This window comes from Aphelocoma coerulescens, chromosome 15, assembly GCF_041296385.1.
Source record: "Aphelocoma coerulescens isolate FSJ_1873_10779 chromosome 15, UR_Acoe_1.0, whole genome shotgun sequence".
Taxonomy (NCBI): Eukaryota; Metazoa; Chordata; class Aves; order Passeriformes; family Corvidae; genus Aphelocoma; species Aphelocoma coerulescens.
The window spans coordinates 3,169,612-3,182,077 of NC_091029.1; the positions used below are offsets into that span (position 1 = coordinate 3,169,612).

Below are 12,466 nucleotides of genomic sequence, written 5' to 3' on the forward strand. Positions count from 1 at the left end.
TAAGACATCTTAGTGAAGAAGAATTGCAATTTCCTGCCATTTTGCCAGCCCAAATTTCCAATAACACCAGAGCTGGCACCTGTGTCAGTGGTTTGCCAGCACTGTCTCAGAGTGAGGCTTCCAAAGTAGTCCCCATCTGGATTGCACATCCCTCTGGTCCATTTTTACGTCAAAATGCCATGATGGCCTTGCACAGCTTATTTAACAGCCTACTGAAACCATGCCACTTCCTTCAGATCCTGCTGCTTTATGAAACTCAAAGGATACGGTGAGTAGGTGCCCTGTTTATTAACCAAGGATAAAACTGTCACTCCCAACAAAGAGGTGGCACAGTAACCTCCCCCAGCCTTGCCATCAGGTAGGTGCTACAGCCAGATGAACATCGCAACATTCAGAATAATGTCCCACCCCAGACTCTGTGTTCCAAGAAACTCTTGCATGGTATCAAGTCACTGTAGTGACTGCCAGTTACAGAAGTCATTTCATACACAACTTCTGCACAGCTTTGTCCATTCAGCTGTGGGCAGCAGAACCAGCCCAGTGCCATCAGTTCTCCAGGCTCAGGTATCCATCCCAGGTGTGCACGGAGAGGTGATAAGCAGAGGGTTACCAGAAATATTGGTACACAGGTCTGTAAAGTGCAAAATGTTTTTGTGCAAAAGGGAAGGTGTTTTATGAAAGTTTAACAGGCAGACAAAAGACACAGAAGGGACACATCTGTGGGAAGAAGATGAGTAAATCCCACTAAAAATAACCAACATTTGAAAGTCTCATTACTTCATGTTTACCTCGTTTCAACGACTCTGACACGGAGATCCCGTCAGTTGTTGTTTGTCAGAAGGGAATACGAGGGAGAGACTATGACAGATCGTAGTCACAAAGAACTGCTCAGTTAAAAAGAGAATCAAGTATCCTTACCCTTGTTCTGTCCTCAATTTCATAGATGCGAAGCTGCATGGGAACATTAAAGCTATGCAGGATATTTCCACCAAACACCAGAGAATCTACTGGAGTATAAACCGCATGTATCCACCCTAGAGAGGGAAAGCAGAGAACTGAGAATGCCTCGTGCTATGTAGCATTACAGAGCAATTTATAATCAAATTTTAACAACCCCCTGAATCCCACTGTGCAGGGGATGAGAAGTTAAAGCAGTGAAAGGTTAAATGGGATGCTCACAGCCACACTTCAGGACTAGTCATAGCAGAAGGGCACCTTGTGACGTGCTGTCTTGCAACCTTCTGTAAATCAGTTCTTCTATTTATTCACCGAACAGATACAGTGTTTACTGAGCACACGCAAGTTTATGACTCAACCACGTCCATGACTAAGAAGTAAATTCAGTCTGTTCCATACACTTGGCTCTCAGACTGGCACCTCCAGCACGGCTGCAAACCATGTCAGCACTGGTGGTAGGCCAAGGGTTGTGGAACTGGACTGAGGCACACCAAACTTCCTTCACACCAGCACCAGAACACACACCTTCAGATGTAAAAGATTTCAAAATATTACCAGCCCTCCTTCAGAGGTGAAAGTTGCATCTCCTACGATCAACTCCTGAAGTAACTGAGACATCATTTTCACTGCAAGCCTCAAGTTAAGGGATTTAACATTTCTAGTACTGGAGCTGATGAGACTGTTCTGACCCAATCCTGCAAGGGCCTGAATTCATTTCATAGGCTCCAAAGAATCTTCTATCACAACGAAAATCCAGGTACAGTGATTCAGGCAGCCACACACCACTCTTCTGCCTCTGCATTGTTTGCTTGGTCTGTCAGGAGCTGAAGCTCTGGCTATGCAAGACTGTAGCCTCTGATCTCTGCAGTGAAAAAGGAATTGATCCTGCTAATGATCTGGGACCCACAGAGACCTGACACTTTTTTTCCCCTTCTTTTTAAATGAAAAGCATTGCAATTTATAAGCCAGCAGACAGCAAAGCAACATGGGGGGCAGTCAATTTTCTCCTGACTGTGCAGTACTTTCCATTAAAGCTGTGGCAGCTTTCCTTCACTTCCAGATCAGTGAGGGAGCAGGAAAATGCCATTCAGCCTAGAGGGTTTTCCAGCCAGCAGCCACAAAAGTGCTCCTCCACAACAATCTTTCAACCATAAAGGCCTGCAAAGCTCTGTCTGGGAAGTCCTTGAGCCACAGCAGATGGCAGGACTGGGGCTTTCATTTAAGGGCATGTTGGTAGGAGAATGATATGAAGGAGAAGAAATCAGCACTAGAATTTTCTCCCTGGAAACACAAGCTCAGCACTCTGGGTACATTTTTCTGAATTTCAGAATCACAGAATGGTAGAGGTTGGGAGGGACCTCTGGAGGTCCAAACTCCTGCTTAAGCAGGACCACCCAGAGCCAGCTGCACAGAACTGTGTCCAGATGGCTCTTCAGTATCTCCTGGGATGGAGACTCCACAGCCCCTCTGGGCAACCTGTTCCAGGTTTTAGTCAGTTTACAGGTCTGACTCCAAACACTAGATGTGATGCATATAAAACCAGCGGGTGGCTCATGGCTCTGGCAGCTCTTGAAATTATTCCCTCTTTCCTCTCTGGTCAGTATAATTTCAGTTACAGTGATCCAGCCTGTTTTATTACTTCCAAATCAAGAACAACCAACTAGAGAGGGATTTTTTTTCATGTAAGGGTAGGATGGCAACTACACACATCAACACTATAAATACTTCACAGCTGAAGTAGTTCAGCATCTCACATGAAATACATCAGTCTGTACTAAGAGCAAACTACTAGAAAAATAAATGGTCTTCATCCTAGTCTTTGGGAAGGAAAACAGATCCAAGGTCAAGGAAGTTGGGGCCACTGCTTCCACTGCGTAAACAAAGATTTCTGTGGTTGGGGGAAAGAATGGAAACCATGTGCTGAGGCAAATCTGGGTCCCCAAAGCCAACTTAATTGGCTGGGTGCTGAAACACAGGGTTGGTTTGCGTGACAATCCACCTTAATTGTCAGGTTTAGAGATGAACAAACTGAAACTTGAAAAAGTGAAATTACTTTAATGACAACTGAGTGGTGGCAGAAGACAGCTCAGATCCAGGCAGTTACCAGCACGACACTGAGGAGTCCTCAGTACCACTTCCCACGACAGTTCTCTGCACAGGTGTCAATGTCCAACCTTACTGCAGCTGTTATTTTAGTGAAATGATCAACATAATTCAAAATACAATTTGTTATCAAATATTTACAACTTAATTAAAAGAAGCTGATTCTTGTCCTATTTGAAAGGTTAAAAGGAGACATCCTTTTATTTAATAATCAATAAAATTAAATCCCATCAATGCAGTTGTTCTTTGAGTGGGTGCTTCCACTGAAACCACACAGTAGCCTTCTCCTACAAATTGTATTTCCTTAGTGAACATTTCACACTGGAGTACAGCTGGTTTCATTGTTTCCTGGTCTTTGGGTCTCTCATCACACCTTCCCTGACTTCTCAACTCTGTCCCCATGAGATGCCAAGGGTCTTTGTGTTAATAACTGCTAGACCTTCTTGATAGTAGTCCCAATATTTTGGGGAGAAATGTGGAAGGATCTATCACTGGCTTGAGCCAGTGCTCCAACAAATGGTGTCCCAGACATGACAAACCCTCAACAGAAAGAATAATGAACACACATATAGTTTCAAACATCTATTCTTGCAGAGCTGGTACAGTGCAAACTGAAAGTCTTCTGTAAAGTATCTGAAACAACCTTTGGTTCTGTGGAGAAGGTCTTTAATTCCCTACTTGCATTTATAATTGAGGACTAAACATCTTACAAACACTTAGCACCTTCAGCTCCCAGCTGCTGAATTAACTGAACACTAGGTCCTTCAAGATGCAAGTATTTCTAATAACAAGACTGAAAATACTGCTGTTAATGACACAGCTGTCAATAGCAAAGCCCTTTAATATCACAGTACTAAAATCCATTGGGGTTGGGGAAAAAAAATAAACAAGAGACCAAGCAACAAAGTCATCAACTATTAAGTCCTGGGAAGTCAAGTTCCCACCCCTGCCAATGCAGGGATGATTGCCAGGCATAGCTCAGAGATAAGTATGGCTGTGGGTACCATCCCCTCAGTGCTGAAGTGCTGAGCTGGGCACACAGCTCAGTCCTGGGGAATCCCAGACCTCCTGCAGTTCATGTGCTCCCACAGGCAGCATCCAGCTCAGCCCCTCTGCAGGACACAGCCCTGCCAGAGGAGTCACCTGTGCATAAAATAGATTTTGGCCACTCAGCTGTGCAGCATTTCAGTCACACTGCATCCCAAAATAGCTTCCACTTGCCTGAGGAACGAACGTGCATAATTGAAACTGCAGAGACATGAGCACCAAGAGGTGGATTCCAGGGACACAGGACAGAACGGGCAAGGTTAGACAAAAAAGATGGGAGAACTGACAAGGTACAAAATCCCAGCACGATTGGCACAGATGTTACAGAGGAAAAAAACCCAACATAAAAATCTCTTGTTCTAATATTAACCAGGCTGTGTATGGAGAAAAACTGGAGGTCAGCACCAGACAAGTAGAGGTAGGAGGAAAGAGAGATGAGCAGAAAACAGGAAACAGTTTCCATCAGGGTAATGTATTGTGGAAATGAGCTCTGAGAACAGAGAAGCTTGGATGGCACATTGAATCCATTCCCACAGCTTAGCTACAGCACGACTCAGAAATAAACTGTGGAGGATGAATGTTCATTGTGACCATTTGCAAACAAAAACACCCATCTTCTCAGCTCCCCAATTACCACAGTTTTTAAAGGGGAAGACAAGCCTCCAGAACAGGAGTTGCTGCGCATAGGGTTAACACAAAAGGACAGCCAAGGGATTTTCTTTAATATCATCCACCACACCCCTGCCTCACCTTCACCTGTGCCGTTACTTTTTGCTGGATGAATTGAAGGTCTGTTGGCATTTTAGATCATGTCACCTGTGTTGAACAGCCTGTCACATCTGTTCCTGTGTGCCTGACTCCCAGCTCTCACAGCACAAACTTGCCACACAGCCTCCAATACCAACACCTCTGGAGCGAGTTCATCAGTTCTCTCCTCAGTGCTGCTTACACAAACCCTGCTACTGCCGCATAACCCTCTGTGTTTCATGGCTGTGTGCAAGACAGGAGATAACAACCCACCTCTTGGTAATTGTCTCAAAAACAGAGAAAAAAGCCACAAATTTAATTTTATCCTTAATGCTAAAAAAAGCACTGGTATAATATCAGAACAACTGGAATAAGAACTGAAAAAGTCAAAGGTCAGTGGAACAAGAAATTGCTAATTTCTGTCTGAAAGCCACAAACAAAAGCACCTGCTAAATATTACCTAAAGCTACAATCAAATTCTACAGATGAGAGGAGGACATTGACTGTGTGGCTTCAAGGACCAGTCATGAACTAGAAGATTCTTCCCCACGGGCGACCGCTTCTCAACCAGCCTGTGGCAACAGCAGTGACACCGGAGTGAAGGTGGAACCAGCCCGGCCTCCCTGGGCAGCTGGAGCGGCTCCGGCACAGCCACTGCCCCATCCTGCCCAGGACAGGCTCCACCACGTGGGATAAAAGGATTTGGGAGTACAGACACTGCACAGTCACTGCTCACAGCCCTCATGTCAAGCCTCAACAAGAAGACCATCCACTTACAGTTTTTCTGAAGCTGATGGTTTTTATTTCGGTTCCTGGCGATCGATAAGTGCTTTTTCCTTCCCAAAACAATCCTAGTGTATGAAGCCAAGCCAACACTGAGCAGGAATTCTGTTCAGGAGACTCAGAAATGCTCTCAGCTGATTTACAGTTATGAATTATTCCACCACTCCTAAGATACACTTGAATATTTAGATTTTATCATCTCTAGTAAATCAAGAAGGTAAAATTAACAGTAACAAACGTTTTTCTGAACAGTTAAAAGAAAGATATGATCTCATTATCTTTTGAATTTTATAAAACAAGTATTATTAAGCATTGCAAACTTGTTAGAAGATTTCAGTGGGCTGCAAATTCCTACTCAAGGATGCAATCATCCATCTGAGAATAATGAAAAAGAATATTAACTTATAAAGCTATGGGGCAAACAGCCTACAAGCTCCAAGCCAAAACCATGGTGCATCTGTTTCCATTAGTAACTGAACTGATATTTTGCCTTGTGATATAGAAGTCGCCACACATTTTCATGCAATTCTACAGCAACTTGGGGTGGAAAAGATGAAACATATATGCCTCAAAAATGAAAGTGACTAAAGAGATAACCTGAGAGTGGGCACTGCCAGCAAATCTCAAAAGAATAATGACTGCGTCATAACAGTGCCCACAACCAAATCTATCAGGGAAAGATGATGTTTACATTTTTAAAGTTTAAAGTTTATTAGTTTTGCCCCAGTAGTACAAGCAATAAAGCAACTCTCAATCTTAAATTGTTTTTAAGAATTAGGCAGAGCTCTGCATTAGGTGTAGAACCAAAAATCCAACATTATGCTGTCACCTTCGATCTGAAAGCAGACACTCCTCAAGACAAAAAGCCTCTCTTTGATCCTCTCCACCAATCTTCTTCATGTGGTCCCTGAGGTTCCAGGCATAGAGATTCCATTAATGTCAGTGGAAGCTCACAGAATGGGAAAAAGCTAAACAGCAACCAAAAATAGCCAGGCAGCTCTGCAGCCCTAGCACAACACCCTGCAAAAAATGTACCAGCCAGATTTTAATAGCCTGTCATTCTCCCTGCTGTAAGGGCTATGTGCCACCTTCTGGCCCCATCACACAATAATCCATCAAACTCTCACTGGCACAGCAGAGGTGACCTAAGACCACACACTCCTAATAGACAAAATCCCACTGATAACCAATGAGACAGCATTTGAAACACTTTGAATCCTTCCAAATAGCTGCCTACAGTCCACACAGAACATCTCTTTCTGTCCACTCTCCTTCCCAAAAACACTCATCTGAGAAAGGTCATTATTTCTGCATTTGACTGGAGACAAGAACTCTGGAGCTCTCTCAGATTACCACAATAATTAAGAGAGACTCTAACAGCATGTTTCCATGCCAAAGGCCCTGAAGTGCAGTATAGAGAACATAAGAAAAATAAAGTAAAACAAACAGCTTACTCCTCAGTGGAACACTGCCAGCTCCCAGGTGAAACACAACTGTTACAAAATTGCATGCAGCAACACAAGAAGTTTGAAGAAGAAGCAGAAAGGAACATCATCCAGTTGACAGCAGGTTACCCTGGCTGGATTTTGATTGTAGGAATGTTGAATAAATCAGCACTGCAGAAGTCTTCTGCAATATCTAATGGCAGCCCAACACCTCATCTCTTCCATGGACTCACATTAAAGCTACAGATTTGAAAAGCCTCCAGTAAGACCAGAAGACCCAACCCAAGCCCACAGCTGCTCATGAGCCCACTGCCTCTGACCAGTGACAGAGGCTCAGAAAAAGGCTGTAAGAAAGAGAGGATGATAGAGCAACCCTTGGTAGCATCAGCCATCTCCTCCCAAAGGAACCCAAACCAGGACGTTGGCAAATTTTCTGAGACCAATCACACCGCAAACCCCGGAATCAACCCTGTATCCACAACTTGTATCCACAACAAGTGTGGCAACTACCTTGGAGTTCAGTAAAACTGGTCTTCACAAAAAAAGAAGAAAATCCAAGTTTATCCTATTCTGGCAGACAACATCAGCGGCAATCCAGAAGTGGCTCAAGTTCACCTTCTCAAGACATGCACTGATTACACTCTGACTTCACAACATTAACAGGAAAAAACATTGCAAGACAAATTTTCCATGAGATACTACAAGCTGGCTGCTTTTGTATGCACAAATTTTACATGTGCATACTCCCCTGAATTTGAAGTACAAGTGTCCACACTAGACATATATACACATGCATGAAAGAAAAGGTCATTTTTTGAAAGAGAGGCCCACCAAGAAATTGAGAGAAAAGCAATCAAGTTTAATGTATTTCAAATTATGGCAAAATCTTGCTTGTAGAGGGCAACAGGAAAGAGGAGAAAGACAATATCCATGTCAGAGGTCCATCACTCACAATCAAAATTACCAGTTGAGTAATGTGTGTATTTCTCAATCAATTACTCACAATCAAAATCTCCAGTCAAAATTCAGCAAGACTAAGGCTTAAAAGAGCAAGTGGATTGAAAAAAGGATGGATTTTTGTGTATGCTTAGTTTTGAGCTTGGGTTTAGGTAACAAGAGTGATGTTTAGGAGGACATGAGAGAAACTAATGTGGTGTCCAGAGACCAAGAGAGAGGGAAATCGATGCATAATGAATGTACCACTTGAGAGAACAAGTGCAAGGAGAGAAGTGAAAGACAATTTACAGAGAATAAAGACTGGAGTGGAGGGCCAAGGGCAAGAGAAGGAGAGAGAAAGGTTCCAGCGAAGTTATGCAGTGATGTAAAAGGAGAAGATACTTATAAAAGGGGAAGCACTGAAGATATTAAAAACCTGGTTAACTGGCATTAACTTAGTGAGCATTATTTCAAAAAGGCTGTAGAGGAACAGTCAGGATGTAACAGAACAAGTGGCATGTAGAAGCCACATGTCTACAGAAATCGTGAGCTGTAGAAATCTGAGGGATGCTGCCCTAACACTGATTCTGTGTGTCCCTGCACAGTGATGGGAGATACCTTAATTACTTCTCCATAACACCACCAAAACAGTTCACACATCCCCCCTGGAAAGTCATCACATGGTGCAGAAGAGAACTACAGCAAAAATAGTACTGAACAAGCACTACATTTGACTGTGACTGGTAAAATTTTGTTGTTTTCCTACTGAGACAATAACTGAGCATTGAAATTATGCTTTTTCTCTCCTGGATCATCACAGTTTCCACCTGAAGAGAAGCACACTCTATAAAGAATTTCCCTTCCACTTGGCATGTGAGTCAGATAGGCAGCATCCCCTGTCCAATATCCCAGAATGAGACATGTTACCTCGACCAATGGTGAATGTTTACCATATGAAAACTTTATGTATTAAACTTTGCCCATGGTAACATACAAGTGCAAATATCCTGGGACACTTTCCCTGCATAAGGACAAGTTTGCTCCCATCCTGGGAAAACAACAGTTAGATTTCCACAGAAAAAAAAATTTAAAAATCATTCTCTGACACTGGTAGCAGTTACAGCTTCCTCCCCTCTTGAACCTTCAGCTGGTCTAACATCTTGAATCTAATCTGGCCATAAACCTCAGAATGGCACAATGTGTGTATTTCTCAATCAACAGCTCCGCTGACACCAGTTACATGAATGGAAAAGGCCAGGTTCCTAGCTGATTTTATCACTTTACCACAGACTTTAGCAGAGCTTTCATCTTTGACTCACCAGTGGGAACCAGTAAAGTGGGAGATGAGAACCTGTAACGGTGCATCGTTGATGTGGAACAGCCCTGTGGGGCCACCAGGGCACAGCTGGGCTCCTACATGAGTACCCCTCAGAATCCCAGCTTACTTTCCCCCCTCCCCATATTTAGGAGGAACTCCTAAATGCTGCAAAATGCACCTTGGCCCATAACAACTCACTGTGCTGACAATATTGGGCTCACTTCCTCCTTGATACCACAGCTGGGATCACGCTCTCAGTGCTCTGCAGAGTTACAAACACCAATAGAAATCTACTGGTTTAAACTTAATCCTGAAAGAATTATGGCAGTGATGGAGAGGAAAATACCCAGAGGCCCTGGTGAGCACTATAATGATGCCTTCCATAAGAATGATCCCCATTCTTGTCCAAGGGGTTTGTACTTTTGGGGATTTACTGGATCTGCTGCTGATCCCAGATTCTCAGACAAACCTTCCATTTCCCAGCAGCCTATGATTTCACTCCCTCACTTGTCTTCTTACAGTCTTCTCTACCTACTTCACCCTCACACTGCTAGGGTATAACAGCATTTCTAGGACTACTCCAAAAAATTACTTGAAAACAGGAGCAGAGCAAGATATTTTATGGGAAAGGTCGTTTGTTGAAATGTTCCCCGTTCACAGCCCAGCTGAGCACTAATTCCTTACACTTTCTGTGACCAAACCTGTAATTAGAAGGTATTTTCTCATGGATGAGTTGAGACTGGTCAAGGGTTTATCAGGCTCAATTGAAAATACAGGACACGCTGGTTTTACAGACACCCATAAACAGAATCTAAACACTAAGAACACTTCTAAAGCACATAAAAACCACTTTCAAACATTACTAACATGATATGTGCACAAACCAGAGCAAAGAGGTCACAGGAATTGACCTGTTTTACGCAGCTATGCTCAATTCACTGACCTGGAACAGCCTTTAATTAGGCATTTCCATACTCTTAAAACAAAGGCAGAAATAATGCCCTTTCACATAAATAAGAGATTTGCAAATAAGTTTTCCAAACAAAATACAAGAGAGCAAAACCCCTTGAATCTATGAGGTGCTTACAGAGACATTATTCATAAATGCCTTTGAAATCTGGCATGGAGCCTAAAATGTCTCAGTGTTGGCATTTCTGTACTCGGGGCTTTCCTAAGAAAACAGAAACTACAGTCAAAAACCCATTTGGAATCACTTTGTGTCAGCCACCATGTTACAGCTGTGTCCTGTCCAAGCTCCCACAACCTGCAGTGTTCCAGCTGCTGAACATGACTAAACTGACATACAGAAAGTCTTACTTGTAGGAGGCTTTTCACAGGGGGATGGAGATAAATAGAAGATGCAGTAATGGGATCTAAGCAAACAGCACAGCCACACTCAAACACCCAGTTCAAACAGTAACGGCACATTCTGACCTGTTTCAAGGGAAGATCTAATTCCTTTAACGGATTAACTCCTCCACCCTCAAAGTCATTTTCCCTGTCATCTCCCAGGCTGATTCTTACCAAATACTTACAAAGGTGCACATTTGTGGCCTTCAACTGATCCTAACAACACTCCCCAGATGAGAAGAACGTTGTCCCTGTCTCTGCATGACTTGCATTCTCTCTGTCTCTAGGGTTAAAAAATAATCATCTTATCTCCACAGACTAATTAATTCCAGAGCTGAAAAACTACCAGCCTGCCTTTCTGTCATGTGGAAAGTCTACGTATATTTATTTCCCTGGTAAGATCCAATAGACAGAGGCAATGTGTTAAATTAATATAAACAAACTTACAACCCCATAATAGTAATGGAAAGCAAAGTCTGATATCATCTTAAATGAGGACTGTTACACATTCCACCATCCTTAATCCAATTCAGGCAGGAGCAGAAAGGGCTGAAGCATCAGCCTTCAAAGCAGCAACTATTTGGTGTCTTTGCAAGATGAGCCTGGATCATGCAACACAGCTACTGAGGTGGGCAGTAGTGTAAAATTGAGTGTGGCCGGGCTGCTGGAAGATGTCCAGATTCAGCACCATCTCCACCAGCAGAAATTCTGAAGAGTTATAACTATGAAGCTGCTTCCCCAAGAAGCAATCCTGAGGGAGCACAGCACCTGCTCTTCCATGGACTGGAGTCTTGAGTTCCACCAGGGAATCAAGACCCAACTCTGGCTACAGACAGAGGCAAAGAAGCAAGCTACTGAACTGCAGGTGAAACCTGCCAGAAGAGATCACAAAAAGAGAAAACTGTCTTTCCCAGAAAGCTCACAGTAGCAGTCAGTACAGCCCTGATGAGAAGTGGTGAACTGACAACTCCAGAGGCCCAACTCCTCTCTCCTTTCTCCCCGTACACACAAGTGATCACTGCACACACTTCCTCACAGTACATTTTGCATCAGTCTTAATTTCTGGAAAACAATGCACATTTAGTCCCTGGCCATTCTTCTGCCACAGCAAATAAAGAGGTCAGTATGGGGTTTTGGTGTGAAGAATTGTTTTACAGAGAACTGTTAGTAAAACACAATCCCAGTCATTCCAAAAGGTTAGTTAACAGAGATACCTGAAGGAATGAAGAACGTGTAGCCTTGTTTCAGCTCAATTCTTTGGCACCGTTCCACCCTGTCTCCCAGAAAGATATCACTTTGCTTTCCTGAGAGAACCCATTCTTCATAAAGTTCTAGATTCTGCAGAGTAGGTGGAATCAGCCAGAAGATCTAAAAACAAAATTAAGATTTAACTATTACCAACAGTCAACAAAAAGAAACAGCTGAGAGACTCCACCAAGGCTATCGTGTGTGAGGCAAATGAGCTGCTTTCTGCATGAAACACCTGTTTTCCAGGTGTTGTACACAGAGGCATACACAGACAGCAGCAGCAATTAGCCCACGTGCTGGAAGTGGCTGGGTAACTGTCAGTTGTCATCTCTCTTCCAGAAACATCTTACTCAGAAGCTGCCTGTGGTTCACCTGCAGTTCAGAACAGTGTGTTGGTACAGCACAACTGCACTGGGCTACAGAGAGGAACAGGATCTGCACTGCTGACTGATTTCAGTTCCCACCCTACACTGTCCATACTGCAAGTGGGAAAAACATCACAAACCAGGAAAGATGTGAATGTAGCCATATA

The 12,466-nt window shown here is 43.3% G+C and overlaps 1 protein-coding gene across 2 annotated transcripts in view; it reads right to left on the reverse strand.

The window, feature by feature from the left end:
- The window catches only part of KDM2B (lysine demethylase 2B), a 107,819-nt gene that overhangs the window by 59,354 nt on the left and 35,999 nt on the right, over positions 1–12,466 (reverse strand). For both annotated transcript variants that reach the window (XM_069030610.1, XM_069030609.1), the window contains exons 8-9: positions 11,901–12,054; positions 919–1,034 (exon numbers count right to left, since the gene is read on the reverse strand). In XM_069030610.1, coding sequence (XP_068886711.1) covers positions 919–1,034; positions 11,901–12,054 — 270 coding nt within the window. The remainder of the gene's footprint in view (positions 1–918; positions 1,035–11,900; positions 12,055–12,466) is intronic.